Here is a 26187-nt window from a genome sequence, read left to right as displayed (position 1 = left end):
TACGTCTCTGGTGATGTTACTTCTGTCGCACGCCTGCACTCCCGACGCGTTCAGCATTGTTTCTCAAATGCAATGAGTCCTGAATATCGGCCGCCATGCATTCTAATCTAAATATCGCTTTTAAATAGCGTCATCCTTGGCCTCGCGTAATAAAGGCACCGCGGTTGCCTGTATATGCATGGAAAGCTCCCAGAATCTCTCCTCATCCTTTATATTTCTGAGTTATAAACGATGACTCTGAGTGATCTCATCAGGAAATACAGGCAGCGCCTCTGCTTTCTTATAAATCTGCGCAGATGTCATCTAAAACTTTGACGAAGATCTATAGATGAACAGAGGAGAGCGTGTCATCTGAAACTTTGACGAAGATCTATAGATGAACAGAGGAGAGCGTGTCGTCTGAAACTTTGACGAAGATCTATAGATGAACAGAGGAGAGCGTGTCGTCTGAAACTTTGACGAAGATCTATAGATGAACAGAGGAGAGCGTCCTGACTGGCCTGGTCTGGAAACACCAATGCCCAGCAACAACGGAGTGGTGAATACCGCCCAGCCCGTCACAGGGACGCCCTCCCCGGCCACTCAGCACAGAGCACTGGAAAGCAGCATCCACGATCCAGGCCACGCTCTCTTCTCACAGCTGCCATCGGAAAGGAAATACAGGAGAGAGCCCCGATTTCAGCAGCAGTCATTACCCTACAACTATCAGGCTCCTGAACCAGCAAAGGATAACTTCACTTCCCACAACACTGAGCTGATTTCACAAACTGCGGACTCACTTTCAAGGACTCTGCAATTCATGCTCCCAGTATTATTTATTGTAATTTTGGGTGTGTTTTTTGCATTTGCGCAATTTGTGGCCTTTTTCATTTTGGTTGTTTGTTTATTTATTAAGATACGGTATGAAACAGGCCCTTAGAGCCCTGCCTTCTAGCAACCAGCAATTTAAGGCCAGCTGAATCATGGGACAATCGACAATGACCATTTAACCAACTGGTACGTCTTTGGACTGTGGGGGGGGGGGGGGAACCGGAGCACCCGGAGGAAACCCACACAATCACAGGGAGAGAACATATAAACACCTTACAGGCAGCAGCGAGAATTGAACCCAGGTCACTGATACTGTAAAACGTAGCGCTAACCGCTACACTAGTTTTCACTGTGAATGCCCACAAGAAAATGAATCACAATGTAGCATCTCTGCATACTTCGATAATAAATTTACTTTGAACAATTTCAGTTTTCACATTCACTGATGGCCCTGAGCTCATCCTCTCCAACACCTCCAGTACACTTCTCCGAACCAGATCTATCATACTGTTCAGTAAAACTCTTACGGTTTCTAGGCGTGAAGATTAGGTTTGTTCTCCTCTACAAGTTCAGATCACTGATTTCCATTCCTTGGGGTTGCCTGAAACTCCACAGCCACAAATTTGTGTCTGGCAAGGCATGAGACTTTATCTGAGCCAACATTTCACATCTGTAACTTCACCTGACCACCATCCACCCAGTTTGCCGCCTCCTACAAACCATATCCATGTCCCTCTTTCCTCCAGTCCCTCCTGGATGGGTACAGACTTGTGTCTATCCAAGTGCTGTCACCAGTAGAGTAAACGGTCAAAGACGTGTTCACACCCTCCCCCCCCCCAACTCCAGAGCCTGTTGCCCCATCGTGGGTCCAATCTGCAGAAAGACCATTTTAGAATACCCAGTGTTCTTTGTCCAACACTCAGCAAGTCAGGCCATATCTGTGGAAACAGAAATGGTCAACGCTACAGGTACAGAGCCTGAAGGCACACACTCAGCGATTCAGGAACAGCCTCTTCCCCTCTGCCATCCGATTCCTAAATGGACATTGAACCCTTGGACACTACCTCACTTTTTAAAAAATTTCTGTTTTGGTACATTTTTAAAAATCTATTCAATATACATAATTGATTTACTTGTTTATTTACTATTATGTTTATTTAATTTATTATTATTATTTCTCTCTCTCTCTGCTAGATTATGTATGGCATTGAACTGCTGCTGCTAAGTTAACAAATTTCACGTCACATGCCGGTGATAATAAACCTGATTCTGATTGAGGGTTTTCCTGTCAGTGTCAGACTATCCATTCCTTACATTACATAATCTGACCGCTCACAGGTGTCTTACTAATGAATCCAACATCTTCACATTGAAACATTTTCCCTGCGGGCTGGATGACCGGTAGTGAACCTCTTCCCACACTCAGAGCAGGTGAGCGTCCTCTCCTCCCTGTGAACTCTAATCAGGCCACGGGTTCAGTAAAATGTCTCCCACAATCGCAACGTGGAACCGCGTTCTTTGCTGTGGAGGAAGGTGTGCTGATCAGGAGGGTATCAATGCAATCCTAGCCTGTCACACAAATCCCTCCCCATCTTGACGGAGACACCAGAAGCTGGTAACAGGTAGAAATGCGTATGGAGCACCAGCGTGAGTGTAAGTCTCAATGGTCAAATGGGCAGCGCGCGCTCGTTGGGCCGGAAGGGCTCGTTATCCAACTGTATCTTTAAAATAAGAAATGAATTACATATATACATACTGCTCCAGCAGTCCGTGTTCAGCCGGCATTTTGAATTTACATTTTGCAATGCATGGGTTTCCATACCCCTCTGTCCCATCACCAAATACGTGCCAGTTAGAGGATTAATTGGCAGCTTTGTGTAGGTGGCTGCCATTATTGTTTAAGGAATGTGGGGAGGACAGTTTGTAACGAAGATTGTTGCAGAGCGGCTACTTTTATCTATAACCTATTATCCCAAAATTCTACCTCCCATTGAGGGCTATTTATAGCGAACTGGGAGTCAATTAACAATTTGATTGTGAGATGAACTCTTTTTCTTCGGTCTCAGTCCTAAATCCTTGGATTTAGATATTAGGAGTTTCATGGTGTCTGGACAGCCCATTCTCGCACCAGTCTATCCAGATTCGGTCTAAGGGCAGGGGAGATCGGAATCCAGGTTATCTCTTTATGAACAACCTACCCTGTAGGAAAATGACCCAAACAACGCGTATGCCCGGTACCGAGCAGGCGGACCTACGTTGAGACGATGGGTGCGTAGCGAGTGGAGTAAGGGACGGGACTATGTGGCGGTCACAGTCTGTTTGGTTACAGCACAGTTTACCCCCAGTCGGTGAGGGGGAGGGGGAGTTCCTGGGAGACTGAAACCCACAGCCGACTGCACATGGGCAGATTACGGTTTTTTCACCCCCACCCCCACCCCCACCTTCAACCCACATCACACTCCTCGCTCCTGCAATATGGACAGGGCGAATTCTAGACCACAGAGGTTTCGAGGTAATGAAGGCCGCCACAGAAATAATCACACTGCGGCACCTCAAACCGCCCGACTGGCTAAAAATTGAAAAGGTTTCCATATGGGAAACGGGACAATGAATTAGCACCAAAAAAAAAAGAACAAATAGCTGGAGTAAAGTGTTGGCCAACCTAGCCAGAAATTGTTCAGAATATTTGGCGATGGAACTCATGGTTTTGTGGCCAAGTCTGCGGACAAACAAAGATAGTTGGAGGGACAGGTAGTATTGAGGAAGCAGGGAAGTCTGTAGAAGGACTTAGACAGATTGGGAAAATGGGCAAAGAAGTGACAGATGGGATATAGAATTGGGAAGTGTACGGTCATGTACTTTCATAGAAGGAATAAAGGATTAGACTATTTTTATAATAATTGTTTTATAAGTGGGGAGAACATTCAGAAATTACAGCCACAAAGGGACTTCGGAGTCCTCGTGCAGGATTCCTTCTAAGTTGAGTTGTGGTAAGGAGGGCAAATGTAATTTTAGCATTCATTTTGAGAGGACTAAAATGTAAAGGCAAGGATGGAGACCACACTTGGGAGTATTGTGAGCAATTTTGAGTCCCTTATCCAATGAAGAATGTGCAGACATTGGAGAGGGTCTAGAGGAACTTCGCAAAAATTATCTTGGGAATGAAAAGATATGTGATCACTTCCTTTTTCTTTATCTAAATTGAATAAACAAATAACTAATCCCATAGTTAAACATACATTGCGAATATGGTTTCAATTTCGTAAATTTTTTGGCTTGAATAAGTTTATCTTATCAAGCCCTATAATATCTAACTTTCTTCTTCGGCCCTCTTTTATGGATCAAGCCTTTGTTTTATGGAAAACAAAAGGTATAACATGTTTTCGTGATCTATTTTTAGATAATAGTTCTATGTCCTTTGAACAGCTATCTAATAAATATAATTTACCTAAAACTCATTTTTTTAGATATTTGCAAGTTAGAAATTTTTTGAATAATGAGTTAGTCTTTTCCGAAATTATGTCCATCGGACATTACGGAAATTTTTTTAGCTCTGAATCCTTGTCAGAAGGGTTTAGTAGCCATCATTTATAATATGATCATGAAAATACAGCCAGAAGTATCAGAAAAAATTAAGAAGGAATGGGAAAAAGAACTTCATTGTCTTATACCCACTGAGCAGTGGGAGAAAATTTTACAAATAGTCAATTCTTCTTCTATTTGTGCTAAATATGCCCTAATACAATTTAAGGTTGTACATTGAGCTCACATGTCTAAGGATAAACTTGCTCGATTTTATTCTTCTGTTAATCCAACCTGTGACAGATGTCATTCTAAAGTTGCTTCATTGACCCACATGTTTTGGTCTTGCCCTTGTTTGCAAAATTACTGGAAAGATATTTTCAGTATTATTTCAACAGTTCTGAATATCAATTTCCAACCACATCCTATTACTGCAATTTTCGGTTTACTAATGGTGGATAATATTTGTTTATCCCCCTCAGCTCGATGGATGATTGCATTTGTTACATTAATGGCTAGAAGATCTATTCTATTGAATTGGAAAGAAATTAATCCTCCAACTATATTTCAGTGGTTTTCTCAAACTATCTCTTGTTTGAGCTTAGAAAAAATTAGAAGTGTTGTCTTTGATCCTTCAGTTAAATTTGAAGAAACTTGGAGACCATTTATTCAACATTTTCATATGAGTTAAATTGTCTTTTCCTAAACCTCACTTTTATTATCCTTAATTATTTGGATGGAGGTACGGAGTTATTGGCACTACTGTATATATTTGACATAATGCAAGGGCCCATGTTGGTTAGTTTTGTTCTCTTTTTCTCTTTTTTTTGGGTTTTTTTTCCACGTCTTTTGTTCACAATTACCATGAGTTTGGGAGGTTATTATATATTGATTATCATCTATTTGAATGTTTATTTAAACTATTAACTATGTACTCTCAAACTCTCTGTATTCATGTTTCATTTATGTTTGTTTAAAAATTAATAAAAAGATTTAAAAAGAAAAAGAAAGACAGGTATGTGATACATTTGATGGCTCCGGATCAGTACTCACTGGAGTTCAGAGAAACGAGGGGTGATCTCATTGAAACTTATCGAATATTGAGAAGGCTAGGTAGAGTGGACGTGGAGTTGTGCCTCCTGTCGTGGAGGAGTCTAGAACTGGAGGGCATGGCCTCAGAATAGAGGGTCGTCCATTTAGAACAGATAAGGAAGAACTTGAGACAGAGGGTGGTGAATGTGTGGAATTCATTGCCTCAGACAACTGTAGATGCCAGATCATTGTATATATTTAAAGTGGAGATTGATAGGTTATGGTTGATGACAGTAAAGACATCAAAGGTTATGGAGAGAAGGAAGAATGGGTTTGAAAGGGACAATAGATCACCAATGAGGGAATGGCAGAGCAGACCCAATGGGCCAAATCCCCTAACTCTGCTGTTATCTCTTATGGTCTAATATTGATAATTTGCCTGCTGCAGGGTGCAACTCCCCACAGCTGTCAATTCCCTGATCGGTCAAAATAATTACCGGTACCTGTTTCTTCATTAAATATCCCAATCTAGACTCCACTGCCCTCCAGAATTGAGAATTCCAAAGAATCACCACCCTCTGTAATAAGTCCCTGCAGACCTAAATGGCTGCCCCTAATCTTATTAAGTCGTATGTTTGAAATTTTCCCACAATTAACTCAACATCTACCCTATCTGCCTCCCTCTGCCCTCACCCCCACCAGAATGGGAAATGCGAACTAATCCCCGAATTACAGCGGCCTGAAAGACACCTTTTGATCCCGACACTGTGTTCTGCATATTTACTGGTCTTCTGTCTGTGCCTACATGCTTCCCCCATACTGGGCGTTCTTATCTTGTTCACTATCTATTTATGTGGCAGATTGTCAAATGGCCCTTACAAATCTAAATGCACTTCATTTACAAGTTTCCATCTGTCACCTCTGCTCGTTACAGCCTTGAAAATCTCCAGAAAATTTGTCAAATATGATTTACATTTCATACCATGTTTACTGAGTTTCATTGCAATAATATGCTCTTACATTCCACAATCTACAGACTCACTTTCAAGGACTTTACAATTAATATTCTCAGTATTGTTTATTTTGTGTTTTGTTTTTTTTACACAATTTGTCTTCTTTTGCACATTGGTTGTTTGTCAGTCTTTATGTATAGTTTTCATAAATTCTATTGCATCTCTTTATTTTCCCATAAATGCCTGCAAGAAAATAAATCTCAAGGTAGTAAATGGTGACATGTATGTACTATGATAATAAAGTTACTTCAACTTTGATCTCTAAAATAGTTACTTCTGCCTTGATTATGGACCGCAGCACTATGCCAACATTAAATATTCAGTGTCCACTTTATTAGGTACACATGCTCGTTAATGCAAATATTTAATCAGCTCAACTCAATGCATAAAAAGCATGCAGACATGGCTAAGAGGGTCAGTTGTTCAGATCAAACATCAGAATGGAGGAAGAAATGTGATCTAGGTGACTTTGATTGTTGGTGCCAGATGGGGTGGTTTGAGTATCTCAGAAACTGCTGATCAACTGGGATTTTTATGCAAAACAGTCCCCAGAGTTTACAGAGAATGGTGCAAAAAAAAAACCCACAAGAAACATCTGGTGAGGGGCAGTTCTGTGGGCAAAACTCCCTCTTAATGAGAGGGGTCAGAGGAAAGTAGCCAGACTGGTTCAAGTTGACAAGAAGGAGATAGAAGATATTGTAACCACGCGTTGCAACAGTGGTGTGCAGGAGAGCATCTTGGAATGCGTGACATGATGAACCTCGAAGTGAATGGGCTACAATAGCAGTAGACCCCAAACATATACTCGGTGGCCACTTTATCAGGTACAGGAGATACTTAATTATAATCTTCCCTGATTAAAGACCGCAGTACCATACCCACAATATATGTTAAGCTAAATATCCATGGTCACCCAACTTTTCTTAGCCTCAATTTTTACAGTTTTCTGACCTGCTGAAACTCAACCATTAGAAGCAGACACTTCCCTTAACCAGTGGCCTTAAGCCTCGAAAAGTGCAAAACAGCTGTAAAGACCCACCCTTGACCAAATATTATTCAATCCATTTCAAATTTACCATTCACCCAACACGAATTCCCACTCGCAGAAAAGAAAGATTCTGGACCTGTGCGATGCAGGAATATCTCACCACTCTAGTTCCTGAAAGGTCTGGCTCGATAGTCCTGAACTCTGCACAGCAGCAGAATAGTTTATTCCTTCCCACCCTACACCTGTCATCTTCAATATTAGAAAAACCTCAAAGAAACTGCCTCCACAATATCTAAAATATAAAGTGTACAACCCCCACCATTAAATGGACAACATTTTGGGTGTTAAAGTTGGAGGTGATTTATTCGGCATCTGTCAGGAATATTAAACTCCAGCCATGGGCTGTGAACAGCGCCAGAATGAATGCAGACGGTGAGCATGGTCCAACCCTGGATACAATGATCAGGTGCAATACCAGCAGAGCGTGCGCCTGCAGTCACTTGTGGACTCGCTGGTGTTTCCGCAGACCGCCCGAGTGAGAGAACCCCTTCCCGCACCGAAAGCAGATGAACGGCCTCTCCCCGGTGTGAATGCGGCGGTGCATCATCAGGCTGTCCGACCGCGTGAACGCCTTCCCGCACAGAGAGCAGGTGAACGGCTTCTCGCCGGTGTGAACGCGCTGGTGTATGAGCAGGTTGGACGACTGCGTGAAGCCCTTCCCGCACACGGAGCAGGTGAACGGCCGCTCCCCGGAGTGAACCCGCCGGTGCTCCTGCAGGTGGGACAGCTGCTTGAACCCCTTCCCGCACACGGAGCAGATGTATGGCCTCTCGTCGGTGTGGCTGCGGCGGTGAGCCTCCAGGTGGGACGGGTAAAGGAACCTCTTCCCACAGTCCTCACACTTCCACGGTTTCTCCCGGGTGTGGCTGCGCTGGTACCTCAGCAGGCCGCACGCCCGGCCAAAGTCCGGTCCGCACTCGGAACCCATGAACCCTTGGTCCGCGTGGTGAATGGAGCTTTCGACTTCCATGTCCAAAGGCCAGTGGTGTTCAGATCCTGACGCATCGAGAAACTCCGGCAAGTCAGGGGGGGCCGTTTGGTTTGAGCTTCCTGTCTGTGAATCCTCCATTACCAACACCTGTGAAATCAGTTTCAAACCAGCGTGAGAGAAAAATAACGGAAAAGAAAGGCGGGCTGGGAAATTGCGCCCGGTGTCAGTGGATAGCGGATCATAAGCCCAGTTTACATTTTATTCATAACAGATTCTGCAGATGCTGGGACACAGACAAAGTGCTGGAGGAACTCAGGAGGCCGGGCAGCATCTATGGAGGGGAATAAAGTCGACATTTCAGGCCAAGACTTTCCGTCAGGGTTGGAGAGGAAGGGGGAAGAGGCCAGACTGAGAGGTAGGAGCGGGGAAGGAGTACAAGCTAACAGGGGATAGGTGAAACCAGGTTGGGGGGGGCGGGGGAAGGTCTGTAGACGTGGGAGGTGCTCGGTGAAGGGTCTCACCAACTCTATGCAGCAGGAAGAGCCCCCATTCCAGCCTACGCCACGGCGGAGAGCTTCCTTACCTGCAGTTCCGAAATGGAAGTGGCGATCTCAGCGGGGTGACCGGCGGCCTCCATGAGCATGGCAGTCGTTGACCTACGTAATCCTCCAGTCACTCATTCTGGTCGTTTCCTTCTCCTTCCCGCGGGGGCCAGGGCCATCTCTCTCCGCCAAGTTCCCTCCCGGGGGGGCGCCGCCTCCTCCTCAGCTGCAAATCCCTGGAACGTGGCAGTTCACCCAATCAGAAGCAGAAACCAGCCCCCGCCCAGACACTTGCTCCCACCCCGTCGAGTCTGGGTTACCCCGATTAAAAGCGTCCACAACCTATCCCTCGCCTCCAGCATCCTATAGCAGGGGAGATAAAGACACATAATTCAACCCTGCCAGGCCAGGCAAACTCATAACCTGACAGCATTGGTTCCCTGTTCCCCCCCACCCTCGGTGGCATTTCAAAGGGGGCCGCGGACATCAGTGGGTTAAGGTCGCATCGTCCTTGGTTGCCTGGCGCAGATACAGGACATTAGGGAGTCTCCCTCAACCTGGACTCTCAGAAATCCACAGAGCGGTCGGTGCCGGTGAAAGGTCATCGACCTGAAAGGAAAACTGCTTTTCCTCTCTCCACAGGTGCCGACCGACCAGCTCAGTATTTCCAACATTTTCTTTTGTTTCTGTTACACCCACCCAGCTGGCCTCTGATATCTCCAGAACAAACGGCAGCCTGGGCTTCTGCTAATGGCGTCACTGCCATTTGATCAGAGCAAACACGGTACCTCACCCTCCCTACCCCCAGAGAGAGAGGCGTGAACAAGACCACCCGGATACCTACCTCTTCCTACTCCCCCCCCCCCCCCACCCTCCGGGTCAGCCACCCTCTCCCAATGGTCCCTTCTGCCCCCATTCCGGATTTACATCTTTCCCAGGATGTGTGCTGCAACACTGCGGTGATTCCAGGACATCCCTTTAGAACAGAAATGGGGAGGAATTTCTTCCGCCAGCCAGTGGTTAATCTGTGGAATTCATCACCACGGACGGCTGTGGAGCGCAAGTCATTGAGTATATTTAAAGGGAGGTAGATAGGGTTCTGATTAGTCAGGGCATCAAAGATTGTGGGAAGAAAGCAGGAGAATGGGGGTTGAGAGGGACAATAACTTTGCTCCTGTGTCTTATGACCTTGCTACAGCCTACCCTACACAGTCTGGGGTAGGGGAAGGAAGAGGGAGACGATCCCGTCAGTCTGGACATTCAATCGGATTACAACCCCTGTCCCCCGCACACACCTCCACCGACAGCCCGCAGCCCCAGCTGAATCGAGGGACGGGTCCCGCCCGCCAACCCATCCAGTGGGAAAAGACGTTTCCACAAATCTTCCCAGCCTCCGAGACTTTCCTCCCTTCCTGGGTTGTGATCCCATCCCTCCCCCCGTCCCTCACACCCTCTGCTCCCATAACCTCGCTGTTTGAATCCAGCTTCGGCCCGGGCTCCCGAGTTTACTCCTGGTCGCTACCCGCGATGCGGTGTGGATCGGTCCCTTCAGTAACCGGGCCCCGGACTGGCCTCCGAGCACGGGAGCCGGGTTACCGGCTCATCAGCGCCGGGGCAGCAGCCCAGCGGCCGTCGTGGGCTGATTCTGTCCGGCAAAGCAGTGAAGGGAACGGGTCCTCAGACTGCAGCCGAACCCGCTCCATCGCCGCAGCGGCAGCGGGAGCCTGGGCGAGGGATTAACACCGGACTCGGTGACAAGTGACCCCCGAGTCCAGCGCAGCCCGACGGCCGGGCCCTCGCTGTGCCCCGGACCCACAGCCACGGTACCCCGTTTCTCCGGCCGGCGGGACCGGCACGGAGCAGCGACGGCGCCGAGTTAACTGAAGGGACGCTCCCGGGGAAAGAGGTTTATTGTCGCGGCCCCGCACCAACCGCTCGGCCTCTCGACGCGGCCGCGTTCCTCCGCTCCCGGAGCCGGAGCCCAGCGTTCCCGGCCTGCACCGCGGCGACCCCGTCCGCCAACCTCCATTGCCGCAGATCGAGCGGTTTCTCGAGCGGGGGATTTGTGGGTAACTAGGCTGCCATTCCTCTGGGATTAAACCCTGCTATTGGTCACTGTTTGAAAACTTAGGTCTGGAATGGAGAGAGAGAGAAAAAAAAAACAAGAATGCTGGAAAATAGGAATGAAACAGGGTTTCTTTCCTGTTGCAAAGAAAATGCGGAGTTGGAGGTTTGATGCCTCTGTTTTATAGTGACGTCCTGTGGATTTGTGCTGGTGACTAGATCTCACAGAAACTTTAAAAAATCATAAAGGGTTTAAGTTTTACGTTTTTTTTCTGTTGTGAAATACACTATAGTTTAGGTAGTAAGCATTATACTTTTTAAAAAATATATTTACAGCTCTGTGATGACGAAAGCTCTGATTAAATTTTCTTTACATTGTAATGCTTGGCTTGGAGGTTTGTAGAGGGAGGGTGGGGAGGATACTATATATGATTTCATTTTGGGTGCTTTTTCCTGTATTGTTATGAATTGTATATGTGACACGTTTGTTTAGCACTGTATAAATCTCCATTTTGTTGACAGGTTTTTTCTGTTGTAGTGTAGAAACTTATAAAAATTAATTTATAAAATTCATAAATGGTTCAACAGGTTGCATGAAATGAGAATATTTCCTCTAGGAATTTAAGGTGGGGGGTTATATGGGAGGCAGGGTTTGAGGGTCGGCACAACATTGTGGGCTGAAGGGCCTGTAATGTGCTGTATTATTCTATTACATTATAATTGTATTATAAGTTAGGTCACAAGTTTTAGAATGGCAGGGAGGCTAATTCAATCTGAGATGAGGAGACGTTTCTTCAGTCAGAGGCTGTTGTAAAAACATCAATGATTCCCTAAATGGTCTTCAGGAAGACAGCATGTCACTTATTCCGTGCTTGGGCATAGAGAGAGTGAGCTGGAGAAGATGACATACTTATGGTGACCCACTGTTCTAGTAATTGTCTGTCACTTGAGTTCAACCCTCTGGCAATGCACGTCCCGATGTGGTGTTTCAACCCAAAACGTCAGTAATCTCTTTCCTCCCTCTGCCGAATTCCTATTTGTGGCTAGCAATACCTGTATCCTTGCAACACCCTCTCGATTCTTAGCCGCTGTAATGCCTTGTGATTTCAAGTAGATTTTGTACAGCGATAAAAAATGTAAATTGTTGATTTAACACCTTGTGAAGGCGGGCAATTGTGGTAATACATTTGAAAGGTGTTGCACTGCCCCAAGTCGTAGAGCACTACAACACAAAAACAACCCTTTGGTCCACCTAGTCCATACCAGCCCATCTACTGTACCCAGACTATAGTCCTCCATATTCTCTCTTCCATGCACCCATACAAACTTCTTCTAAACATTACAATTGCATTTACCATTTCTGCTGGCAGCACATTCCACACACCTATTATCCTCTCAGTGCAGGTTCCCTCTCAGATTGCCCTTAAATCCTATACCTTTCATCCTAAACCTTTGACCTCTATTCTAATCACATCCAACCTGAGGGGGAAAAGGCCTGTATGTATTCACCCCATCGATAAAGATAAAAATTTAACTTTATTTGCCAGATTGAATATATATATATATCGAAAAAACAGTGAAATGCATTGTTTTCATCAGTGCCCAACAACCCGAGACATACATCTTAGGTGCCAACATAGCATGCCAGCTTACTAACTCATACATCTTTAGAATGTGGGAGGAAACCGGATCACCTGGAGGAACCACGTGGTCACGGACGGAGCATGCAAACTCCTTACAGGCAGCAGTGGGAACTGAACCTGGGTTGCTGGTGCTGTAAAGCATTACACTGACCGCTAAGCTACGCCTCTTTGTTTTGTGCACCTCTATAAGATCTCGCTTCATTCTCTTGCATCCGAGACTACTGAACTCAGCTTCAATAGTTCAACTCAGGACCCTATACTCAGGTCCTCAAGTCATGGCAACATCCTTGTGAACTTTCTCTGCACCTTTTCAAACTTATTGATATCTTTCCTGAAGCTACGTAACCAGAACTGGACCCAGTACTCCAAATTAGGCCTCGGTAACTTCTTGTACAATTTCAATATAACATCACAACTGTTCTCAATGCTCTGATTTAAGAATGTGCCAAAATCTCAACCCCCTTCTACCTACGATGCCACTTTCAAGGGATTATGGATCTGTATGCCAGATTTGTCAATTCTACTGCACTCCTCAGTTCACTATCAGTCACTTTGTAAATCATACCCTGCGTTCTCTTGCCAAAGTGCATTCCTTCTGCCATTTTCCTAGCAGGTCCACTGCAAGCTTTGAAAGACTTCCTCACTGTCCACTAGGCATCCAATCTTGGTGTCATCTTCAGATCTGCTATTCCAGTTTACCATCATACCCTCAGAACTAATCAATAAGCTCCAAGACCTGGGCCTCAGTACCTCCTTGTGCAATTGGATCCTGGATTTCCTCACTTGTAGACCCCAGTCAGTTCAGATTGGTAATACATCTCCTCCACAATCTCCTTCAGCACAAGGTCCCCCGCTCTACTTGCTTTACACTTACGGCTGTGTGGCTAAGGACAGCTCCAATGACATATTCAAGTTTGCCGATCGTGGGCCAAATCAAAGGGGATGATGAACCAGCATATGGAGGGAGATTGAAAATCTGGCTGAGGGGTGTCATGACAACAACCTCTCACTCAATGTCAGCAAGACCGAGGAGCTGATAATAGACTTCAGGAGAGGGAAACCAGAGGTCCGTGGGCCAGTCCTCATCGGAGGATCAGAGGCAGAAAGGGTTAGGGTTAGCAAAGGTAAAGCCCCCCCCCCCCCACCTCAATCACTGAACACATCTACATGGAAAGCAGCATCCATCATCAGGGGTCTCCACCACCCAGGCCAGGCTCTTCTCTCGCTGCTGCCATCAGGTAGAAGGTACAGGAGCCTCAGGACTCGCACCACCAGGTTCAAGAACAGTTACTACCCCTCAACCACCAGACTTCTTGAACCAAAGGGGACAACTACACTCAACTTTATTTGCCCTATCATTGAAATATACCCCAAATCAATTACCTCATTTCAAAGGCCTGTATCTCGTTATTTATTGTTATTTATTTATACTTGCATTTGCACAGTTTATTGTCTTTTGCAGTCTAGTTGATCTTTCATCGATCCTGTTATAGTTACTATTCTATAGATTTGCTGAGTATGCCCACATGAAAATGAACCTCAGGGTTATATATCATGCCATACATACACTTAGATAATAAAATTTACTTTGAACTTTATATTCTAAATCATTAATACAGATAATAAAGAACAGACCCTGCACACATCTCGGAGCCGCGCCACTAGTCACAAGCCTCCAATCAGCCAGACTGCTATCTACTACCACTCTCCGGTTTCTGATGCTGAGCCTTTACAAGATTTGTTATTGAAACAGTAAATGTGGTATAATGCCCTCTCAGTGGGAGTTGTTGTGGCTGTAGGGGTTGTCAAGTCGCACTGAGGCGAGTTGTTACGACACTTGATAAGTGCAAGTTGTGGTTACAGTACCCTGCTAATATTGTTACCCAGCCTCTTCACTTCCGAGCGACACACACAAAGTGCTGGAGGAACTCAGCAGGTCGGGCAGCGTCTATGGAAGAGAGTAAACGGTCAATGCTTCGGGCCGAAATGTCGACTGTACTCTTGTCCATAGATGCTGCCTGGCCAGCTGAGTTCATCCGGCATTTTCTGAATGTTACTCGGAGTTCTAGCATCTGCAGATTTTCTTTTGTTTGTGATTCTCTTTAGTTCCATTTCTTTTTGTAGTAAATACCTATTGGTGCACATTACTGTCTAGTGTTTACCTGTGCTGCACACTACACACACATTTTGAATGATATTTTGTTAACTTATTTGTGGTAATATTTTGTTTCTGTGCTGTGTTGATATGTAATGTGGATTGACCATGGTCCAAAGGAACGTTATTTCATTTGGTTGTATATAGGGACAGACAGATGACAATAAACGGAACTTGTTGTTGTTAAATGCTCTATCCATGCAAATCTCATTAGAACTGTGCTCAGTTCTGATCACCTCACTACAGGAAGGATGTGGAAACTATAGAAAGGGTGCAGAGGATGTTGCCTGGATTGGGGAGTATGCCTTATGAGAATAGTTTGAGTGAACTTGGCCTTTTCTCCTTGGAGCAACCGAGGATGAGAGGTGACCTGATAGAGGTGTATAAGATGATGAGAGGCATTGATCGTGTGGATAGTCAGAGGCTTTTCCCCAGGGCTGAAATGGTTGCCACAAGAGGACACAGGTTTAAGGTGCTGGGGAGTAGGTACAGAGGAGATGTCAGGGGTAAGTTTTTTTACTCAGAGTGGTGAGTGTGTGGAATGGGCTGCCAGCAACGGTGGTGGAGGCAGATACAGTAGAGTCTTTTAAGAGACTTTTAGATAGATACATGGAGCTTAGTAAAACAGAGGGCTATAGGTAAGCCTAGTAACTTCTAAGGTAGGGACATGTTCGGCACAACTTTGTGGGCTGCAGGGCTTGTATTGTGCTGTAGGTTTTCTACGTTTCTAGAACGTGCCAACAATGCGAGTCCTGTTATGATGAAGAATCACTGACTGTTTTGGGGTAATTCCTCTGCAGTGCCACTTGCTTTTGGAATTCCTGTTCAGCACCGTGTTGCCGTTCCTCCATTACTCCTGCCACGTGTCACAAAGTTGAACAGCTTAGAAACAGGCCATTCAGCCCACTACCGTGCCTGTCTACACTAAACCCACTTGCCTGCATCAACTCCATATCCCTCGGTGATCTGAACATTTATTTACCTGTTAATGTGCCTCAAATGTTGTCCTTGTCCCTGCCTCCACCAGCTCTTCTGACAGCTCATTCTAAATACCTCCATGTGGAAAAAAAATTACCATTCAGATGACTTTTAATCTTCCTCCCTCTCACCTTAAAACCCATCCCTCCTCTACCGTGGGGAACAGACTCTTGCTATCTTATCTGCTTCTCATAATGTTAGTGTTGCCGTAACCAAGTGGTTAAGGCGTTGGGCTAGTGATCTGAAGATCGAGCCTCAGCGGAGGCTGCGCGTTGCAACTGCCAGTCTCCCATACAAAAACTTTCCAAGGTGCAAATCCATGGTCTCTCAAGACAAACTGATGCCTATAATTTTATACAATTCTATCATGTGTTGGCGCGTGGCCTGGTGGGCAAGGCATCAGACTAGTAACCTGAAGGTCACCGGTTCGAGCCTCAGCTGAGGCAGCGTGTTTGTGTCCTTGAGCAAGGCACTTAACCACACATTGCTCTGCGACGACACCGGTGCCAGGCTGCTTGGGTCCTAGTGCCCTTCCCTTGGACAACATCAGTGGCGTGGAGAGGGGAAGGCCTGCAGCTTGGGCAACTGCCGGTCTCCCACACAACCCTGCCCAGGCCTGCGCCCTGGAAACTCCAGGCGCAGATCCATGGTCTCTCGAGACCGACAGATGCCACCACCATCGTGCAACCTCTCAGCCTCCTTGGCTGCCGGAAAAGCAGACAAAACCTATTCAGTCTGCTCTAAGCCCCCCAATCCAGATAACATTCCTTCCCCATGGTACTCCAACTTAATCACATCCTTCCTATTGAGTCTTTGAGAGAGCAGCACCCAGAACTCTAGATGCTGCCTAACAAATGAAACATGATGTTCTAATGCTTATAACTCAAAGCCTTGACATTGTTCCTTCCTCACTACATTTCCCAACTGTTCTCACCTCCACAGAACCATGGACTTGAACCCTAAAATCAGCAACATTCCCCAAGGCCCTACCACTCACTGAGTACATCCTGGCTTGGCTTAACACCCCCAAGTGCACTATCTCAATGCTGTCTGACTTAAATTCCATCTTCCGTTCCTTGTCTCATTAATCCAGGCCCTGTTGTAAACTTAGATGTTAACACAAGAAATTTTGTGGAAGCTGGAAATCCAGAGCAACACACACAAAACGCTGGAGGAATCTCATGTGGATAGGGTGGTGAAGAAAGCTTTTGGTATGCTGGCCTTTATAAATCAGAGCATTGAATATAGGAGTTGGGATGTAATGTTAAAATTGTACAAGGCATTGGTGAGGCCAAATTTGGAGTATTGTGTACGGTTCTGGTCACCGAATTATAGGAACAAAATAGAGAGAGTACAGAGGAGATTTACTAGAATGTTACCTGGGTTTCAGCACCTAAGTTACAGAGAAAGGTTAAACAAGTTAGGTCTTTATTCTTTGGAGCATAGAAGGTTGAGGGGGGACTTGATAGACGTATTTAAAATTATGAGGGGATAGATAGAGTTGACGTGGATAGGCTTTCTTCATTGAGAGTAGGGGAGATTCAAACAAGAGGACATTAGTTGAGAGTTAAGGGGCAAAAGTTTAGGGGTAACACGAGGGGGAACTTCTTTACTCAGAGAGTGGTAGCTGTGCGGAATGAGCTTCCAGTCGAAGTGGTAGAGGCAGGTTCAATTTTGTCATTAAAAAAAAAAAATTGGATAGGTATATAGACAGGAAAGGAATGGAGGGTTATGGGCTGAGTGTGGGTCGGTGGGACTAGGTGAGAGTAAGCGTTCGGCACGGACTAGAAGGGCCGAGGTGGCCTGTTTCTGTGCTGTAATTGTTATATGGTTATATGAATTCAGCAAGTCAGGCAGCATCTGAGGAGGGAAATTAACAGTTAACAGTCCTGGACAGTTCAGGACAGTCCTGAAGAAGGGTCTTGGCTCAAAACATAGATTGTTTATTAGTTCCTGTAGATGCTGCCTGACCTGCTGAGTTCTTCCAGTATTTTACTGACAATCTTCTTCACTGTTCACAATGCACTAATTTAGTTGTCACCTGTAGACTTGCTAACCATGCTACCTACATCGTCATCTAAATCATTAAACATATAGAAACATAGAAAATAGGTGCAGGAGTAGGCCATTCGGCCCTTCGAGCCTGCACCGCCATTCAGTATGATCATGGCTGATCATCCAACTCAGAACCCTGTACCTGCTTTCTCTCCATACCCCCTGATCCCTTTAGCCACAAGGGCCATATCTAACTTCCTCTTAAATATAGCCAATGAACAGGACTCAACTGTTTCCTGTGGCAGAGAATTCCACAGATTCACCACTCTCTGTGTGAAGAAGTTTTTCCTCATCTCGGTCCTAAAAGGCTTCCCCTTTATCCTTAAACTGTGACCCCTCGTTCTGGACTTCCCCAACATCGGAAACAATCTTCCTGCATCTAGCCTGTCCAATCCCTTTAGAATTTTATATGTTTCAATAAGATCCCCCCTCAATCTTCTAAATTCCAGTGAGTATAAGCCTAGTCGATCCAGTCTTTCTTCATATGAAAGTCCTGCCATCCCAGGAATCAATCTAGTTAACCTTCTCTGTACTCCCTCTATGGCAAGAATGTCTTTCCTCAGATTAGGGGACCAAAACTGCACACAATATTCTAGGAGCGATCTCACCAAGGCCTTGTACAACTGCAGTAGAACCTCCCTGCACCTGTACTCAAATCCTTTTGCTATGAATGCCAACACACCATTTGCCTTTTTCACCGCCTGCTGTACCTGCATGCCCACCTTCAATGACTGGTGTACAATGACACCCAGGTCTCGTTGCATCTCCCCTTTTCCTTATCGGCCACCGTTCAGATAATAATCTGTTTTCCTGTTCTTGCAACCAAAGTGGATAACCTCACATTTATCCACATTAAATTGCATCTGCCATGAATTTGCCCACTCACCTAACCTATCCAAGTCACCCTGCATCCTCTTAGCATCCTCCTCACAGCTAACACCGCCGCCCAGCTTCGTGTCATCTGCAGACTTGGAGATGCTGCATTTAATTCCCTCGTCTAAATCATTAATATATGTTGTAAACAAATATATGACGGTTAGCAAAGGTCCCACTCTGTAGCACAGCACTGGCTGCAAACCTCCAGTCTGCACAACAACCCTTCAGTATGACTCTCTGCCTCCTACCCCGCAAGCCAATTCTGTATCCATCTGCCAACTCACACATCACCAGCCTACCATGCAAGACCTTATCAACGGCCTTGCTGAAGTCTGTTTACTGCACTGCTCCCAGCAATCTCACCTTTGCAAAAAAGATAAAGCCTCAAATTTGTGACTCATGATTTCTCAGACACAAAACCCATGCTGACTACAGTTAGTCACTCCTTGCCTTTCCCAACGTCAACTCGTTCTGCCTCCCAGAATCCCTTTCAATAATTTTCCCAGCGGTGATGGGAGGTTCACCCATCCTCACTGCTCTTCAATACAAGCACAACACTACCTATCCTCCAGTCTTCCTGGAGCTCATCTTGCTTCCCGCAACACGCAGGGATACACCTTGTTAGGTCTCAGGGTTTTCTCCATCTTCAAGACAACCAACCTTCGTAATGAGTATCTGGAGTATCACTGTTCCCTCCCCTCCGCTCCCTGTCTCCCATGCCCTTCCTCATGGTAAATACAACAGAGAATTATTCCTGTAAGACTTCACTCATCCACGTGGTTGCACACAGATCCCTTCTTGCTGGCTCAGTAAAGTAGCCAACAGGAGGAACCTGTCCCTGGCCCCCACACCAGGCATTCTCCCTTCTGCCCCCTTCCACCCAGAAGATGCAAAAGATTAAAAGAACGTACCACCAGGCTCAAGGACGGATTGTGTACCGCCGTGATACCGTACGATTACTGAGCAGACCTCCTGTATGAGATAGACTTTTGACCGCATTTTTATGGCTTTGCAACTTATTGTCCCTCTCTCCACTGTGCTCTCTCTCTAAGTGTAACACTTTAATCTGCATTCTTTTGGTGCTTTTCCCTTGTATGATTTCAAAGCAACAGGAAGTGCTGGAGGAACAGCAAGGTGTTTGCTACCTCAATGTTCTAGAGCATAAAACAGAAGAGGAACAGGCCCTTCAGCCCACAATGCTGGGAAAAAACAGCTAAAAACTAAATCAAAAACACCCAAAGAAACACTAATCCCTCCTACCTACACCATGTCCATGTCCCTCCATCTTCCTTACGTCCATGTGCCTGTCCAAACGTCTCTTAAAAGCCTCCAATGTATTTGCCTCTACCACCATTCCAGGCATCCACAACTCTCTGAGTAAAACACTTACCCCTCACACCCCCCTTGAACCTACCCCCTCTGACCTCCAATGCATGCCCTCTGGTATTAGACATTACAGCCTTGGGAAAGAGATACTTTCTGTCCACTCTATCTATGCCTCTCACAATCTTGCAAACCTCTATTGGATCTCCCCCCAGCTTCCGACACTCCAGAGAAAACAACCCACATTTATCCAGCCTCTGGTGCAGAGCCAACAACCTGTCTCTGAATGTGAGCAAAACAAAAGAGATGGTTGTTGACTTCAGGAGGGCACGGAGCGACCACTCCCCGCTGAACATCGACGGCTCCTCGGTAGAGATCGTTAAGAGCACCAAATTTCTTGGTGTTCACCTGACGGAGAATCTCACCTGGTCGCTCAACACCAGCTCCATAGCAAAGAAAGCCCAGCAGTGTCTCTACTTTCTGCGAAGGCTGAGGAAAGTCCATCTCCCACCCCCCATCCTCATCACATTCTACAGGGGTTGTATTGAGAGCATCCTGAGCAGCTGCATCACTGCCTGGTTCAGAAATTGCACCATCTCAGATCGGAAGACCCTGCAGCGGATAGTGAGGTCAGCTGAGAAGATCATCGGGGTCCCTCTTCCCGCCATTATGGATATTTACACTACACGGTGCACCCGCAAAGCAAACAGCATTATGAAGGACCCCACGGTGCCCTCATACAAACTCTTCTCCCTCCTGCCGTCTGGCAAAAGGTACCGAAGCATTCGGGTTCTCACGGCCAGACTATGTAACAGTTTCTTCCCCCAAGCCATCAGACTCCTCAATACCCAGAGCCTGGACCGACACCAACCTACACACACACACACACACACACCTGAAGACCACTCCACTCCACTCCCTTTGCAATTTTTGCTCATTTCTTTCTCAGTTCCTGCTAAACCATTGTTTACATCATTTATTATTATTTTGTAATTTGCCCTTTACTGTGCCTATTGTCTTGTTTATTAATTATTGTACTGTCTTGCACTGTTTTGTGCACTTTATGTAGTCCGTGTAGGTCTGTAGTGTAACGTAGTTTTGTGATGTTTCAGGTAGCACCAGGGTCCTGGAGGAACGTTGTTTCGTTTTACCGTGGACTGTACCCGCAGTTGTGGTTGAAATGACAATAAAAGTGACTTGACTCGACTCTTGTGATAGCACGTGCCCTCTAAACCAGGCAGCATCCTGGTAATCCTTCCCTGCACCCTCTCCAAAGCCTCAACATCCTTCCTACAGGGGGGTGACCAGAACTACATGAAATACTCCAGATGTGGCCTCACCAGAGCTTTATAAAGTTGCAACATAACCTCTTGACGTTTGAACTCAATAAAAGACTAATAAAAGCAAGCATTCCAGAAACCTTCTCAACCACCCTTTTGATCTTTGTTTCCACTTTCAAGGAGCTATGAACTTAGATCTCAAGATCTCTCTGTTCAGCAACACCTGAAGATCTTGCCCTTAACAGTGTACGGTCTCCCTGCATTTGCCCTACCGAGGTGCAACACCGCACATTTATCTGGTTAAAACTCCATCCGACATCTCTCAGCCCATTTCTGCAACTGATCTATATCACACTGTATTCTTTGCCAGTCTTCTACACTCTCCACAACTCCACCAATCTTGGTATCATCCGCAAACTGACTAACTCACCCTGTACATTTTCATCCAGGTCATTCATATACATCACAAGCAATAGAGGTCCCTGTGGATTACAGACCTTCAGCTTCAACCATTACCCTCTGTCTTCCATGCGCCAGCCAGCTCTGAATCCAAACCACCAATTCGCCGCAGACCCAGAGCATCCAGATGGTTTGCAAACAGATCATCTCACCTTGGTGCACGTTGCGATAATAAACCAATTTACAGATCACCAGACTGCCTGGGCTGAGAGAGGGAGGATGGATGAGAGAGGGAGGATGGATGAGGAGGGAGGATGGATGAGGAGGGAGGATGGATGAGGAGGGAGGATGAAGCACCAGCAGGAGCTCAGGGTAAGAAAGACCTATCCTGGTACGTCAAGTCTTCATCTGATCTCTTGAATGGATGTAAAATATTGCATGGTGTTGACTGAATGGAAAGAGCTTTTCCCACCGTCCGGTGTCCTGACAGACTCTCCTCTCTCGGTGATTGACACTGGGACAGGTTGTGTTGTTATCGCTGTCCTGCGAGCTGGGGGGATGCTACTCTGCACTAATCTGCTGTCGCTGCTTCGACATTCCCGCACCAGCAATAGCGCCACAGAGGTCTGGAACACCCTGGTGTGGGGAAAGGCTCTTTATGAACACAAGACCTTCACAATTTTGTAAGGTCAGGACCAACACAGTGTCAGTAACCTCATTAACATGCCAGCACCTTCAGATTTGTGGGCATTCTTCCCCAGATCTCTCCGGTTCTGAAACCCCTGTAAAGTTTTGCCCTAACCCTCCTCACCCCCTTCCATGAATTTATAACACTTAGCCTCACCTTTCCTTTCCTGCATCATTGGCTGTGAATTTGATTTGCGATATCTAAGATAAGATTAGCTTTATTTGCCACATGTACATTGAATTACAGTCGGCCCTCCTTATCCGCGAGGGATTGGTTCCGGGACCCCTCACGGATACCAAAATTCGCAGATGCTCGAGTCCCTTATTCAACCCGTCCCAATGCGGTGGATCTTAGGACCCAGCGGAACCCCAGACCTTATTTAACCTGCCTCAGAGCGGTGGACATTAGGACCCAGCGGAACCCCAGACCTTATTTAACCTGTCTCAGAGCGGTGGACATTAGGACCCGGCGCCAGAGCTCTGAACGCGCAGTGTTTCTGTTCACAAAAATAATCACGATCACGGTTGAAAATAAAGTGGAAATAATAAAGCTGTCGGAAAGAGGTGAAATGCCAATGGTCATTGGAAAAACGTTAAGCTACGTTGGTCAACGATCGGAACAATTTTAAAGGATAAAGTGAGAAAGGCCCTGCCCCGATGAAAGCTACAATTATTACTAAGCAATGCAGTGGTTTAATTATTGGGTTTTGGGGTTTTTGATCCTCCACATCAACCCGGCACGGTGATGAGCGCACTCAGGAGTGATCTGTCCCCAGTCCTGAGAACCTCCGTTCCTGAGCCCGGCGCTGAAACATACATTCTTAAGTGTTTTATATGCATAGAAAGGTAAAATATATACTATATACTAAGACAAACATTTAACTAACTGACGCTAAATAATACTGGATGTACCTGTTCTGACTTACCTAGTAAGAGAACTTAAGATTTTTTTCAATCCCAATGCACGATAACCTATACACATCCTCCCATATACTTTAAATCATCTCTAGATTACTTATAATACCTAATACAATGTAAATGCTATGTAAATAGTTGTTATACTGTAATGTTTAGGGAATAATGACAAGAATAAAAAAGTCTGTACATGCTCGAACAACAAGTGCTGGAAGAGCACTTCGGGGTTTTCGCGATTCGCGGCTGGTTGAATTCGCGGATAAGGAGGGCCGACTGTGTACAGTGAAAAGCATCTTTTGTATCAAATCAAATCAGTGAGGATTGTGCAGGGGGCAGTCCACAAGTGGCACTGCATTTCTGGTGCCAACATAGCAAGCCCACAATTTATCAACCCTAACCAATGTGGGAGTAAACCAGAACACTCAAGGAAACCCACACAGTCACAGGGAGAACATGCAGTGCAAACTCCTTACAGACTGCGGTAGGAATCGAACCCTAATTGTACAGCTACCGTGCCACCCCGACTCGTGAGGGTGGGCAACTTATTGAAAGAGTCGATCAACTTTCTGCCTCACTTCACATTATACAGTTCCCACTGAAGGTTTAATTTGGGACTGATATCAAACTCTGTGATTTTATTACAGAAAAGACTTCATCTGAACACAAATGAACCAAGAGGAAAGATCACCGGCCGTGATCCCTCCAGGAACGTTGCAGGCCCAACAGCTCCACCAGCTCCAGTCCCGTCTCAGGAGACGTCAGTCTCCCCACAAACACCATCCACAGGGACCAGCTGCCCCGGAGCCAGTACTCAAGTTTTGTTCAACACCAGCAGAGAAATGTCAGGCTGTTTGAGGGATCGTTCTCTGCAGGTACTGATACAAGGTGTATTCACTGGGAATTGTCTGATCAGAACAGGAAGTTACACTGAGGCGGTGGGCAATGTGTTTAAATCAAAACCAATTAGTTGTGACATTGATGGGAGGAGTGCAGTCTGAGGCTCTGGGTGCTCGGTCTATGAACATCAGGGGAAAGAACCTAGAGTTGTGAGAGTGAACACGATTCGATCGTGGAAGTGAGGACCAGAAGCAGAATACTGGAATCCAGCCCCCGCAGTCCCGTTAACTCACTGCTGGCTTTGCAGACTGGACCAATGGCAGAACCCCTCCCACGTACAGAGCAGGCCCCAGTATGCGTGATACCTCACTGAGGCATCCACTCCCCCCCCACCACACACACGCACACGCTGTCTCCTCACGGAGTGAATTTGCTCTGAAGCCTGGCCCAGAGCCGATGGACACCCGAGTTGTGAAGGGGCTCACTCCGTCAGTCAGCTACCCTGCGGAGACACCAGTGAGTTTGAAACACACTTGCTTCTCAGCCCTTAATGCCTCCCGGGGGATCACAACCTTGATTGCATGTCTCAGTGACACAGACAGCAATGTTGGCTGAAGTCAGGGTTTCATGCTTCGATTCTTGGTCGGGTCACCCATGCCAAACAGGGCAAAGGGCAAGGAGACAAACCAATTACGATACAAACAGAGTTTGTGCCTTCGAAAAATGATAACAAATTATCAACAAATGAATGAAAAGCGACCATGACAGGGTGTGGGGAATGGCAAATACTTTCACAAGGCAGCACCTTACAGTGGGAATATGTTCCTGAGAGCCAGGACTTACAATCCTTACCTGTCATGGAAGATTCAGAACCACCTTCCACAACACCTAATGTAGCACAACGTCCCTGACAGCACCATTCTCCAATGTGGTGCTGTGATTGATCAGTAATGGGAATCCAGAAAGATGGACCCACTCAATTATAATCCTTGCTCATCATTATAAAAGGAACTTTTTTTAAAATTGGAGACTGAAGTTGAACCACACGAGTTGCAAGCACAGGCTTCAGGGAATCATACAGTCAACTCACAGAGGCTAAAGCCCTCGAATTATGTCTAAAACAGGTAAATACAGCAGGACCAGTCTTGATATGTACTGACCATAATTAAGTTAGGAATGTAGTAGAAAGATACCTTCCCATCTGGTCAATTATTGGATGGAGAACTGCTGGATAAACTGCTCCCACACTTGTCCATGTAGAGGAATATTTATTAATTATTATTGCTGGCCATTAGTACAGGAGTTACACATCCTGGGACATACTGCAGGCCCTTTTCACAGCCATGGCGGTAAACTAACTGATAAACACGTAACGAATGAGTCAAACAGGATGTCGGGATGGACTTTACTCTGGTAAGGAAGGCCAGAGTTTTGGTAGTAACTAAGCAACAAATAAAAAATAACCAGGATGATGTTTTGAGATTTCTCCTGGGTATTACTGACCCCAACTCCCAAGGATTTCCGACACGGTACAAATACGAAGCTGGTGGAGAAGGTAAGGTCTGGATTTGCCCCCCCAAAAGAGACAAAAGCAAATGTCTCCCGCCCACGAATGGGAGGCAGCGACTGGAGAAACCCACCAAGGATTCAGATAGTCAGGCAGAGACCCTTCGGCAGGGTTTGAGAAGGATTCAGATAATCAGGGTGACGGACAAGCCGCTCCTGAAACTAGCCGTGTTATACCGGTGGATTTGCGTGTTGAGTGACTGTGAGCAACTCAATCGCAAATGATAAAGAACGTCTGGCCTATAATAGTCACAAATCAACCTCCGATAAGACGCAAAACCAACTGCTCCAATGCAGGTGTGGAAATTGAGCATTTAAGCCCATTTCTGGCATCCCAAGGCAGCCCATCTTATTGGAAACCTAATAACTATATTCCTGTGATAATCGGTCTTTTTACAGGATATAGATGGCTAGTGTCCACGACTTCTTGTAGTGAGACTGCGACCGTCACGGCAATGCCAAACTCCATATTCCCCTACCTGGCACCCATGCCTCCACACATGCCCTCCGA

The 26187-nt window shown here is 46.0% G+C and overlaps 1 protein-coding gene across 1 annotated transcript in view; it reads right to left on the bottom strand.

Moving 5' to 3' along the window:
• Positions 1 to 7700: 7700 nt before the first annotated feature.
• LOC140716392 (uncharacterized) overlaps positions 7701 to 26187 on the bottom strand; it is a 196481-nt gene continuing 177994 nt past the window's right edge. The window contains exons 6-7 of the mRNA XM_073029075.1: positions 18160 to 18166; positions 7701 to 8134 (exon numbers count right to left, since the gene is read on the bottom strand). Coding sequence (XP_072885176.1) covers positions 7862 to 8134; positions 18160 to 18166 — 280 coding nt within the window. The 3' untranslated portion in view covers positions 7701 to 7861. The remainder of the gene's footprint in view (positions 8135 to 18159; positions 18167 to 26187) is intronic.

The sequence above is a fragment of the Hemitrygon akajei genome, chromosome 25, assembly GCF_048418815.1.
Source record: "Hemitrygon akajei chromosome 25, sHemAka1.3, whole genome shotgun sequence".
Classification (NCBI taxonomy): domain Eukaryota; kingdom Metazoa; phylum Chordata; class Chondrichthyes; order Myliobatiformes; family Dasyatidae; genus Hemitrygon; species Hemitrygon akajei.
The sequence above is the reverse complement of the archived record's forward strand: the minus strand, read 5'-3'. Positions and strand labels throughout refer to the sequence as shown.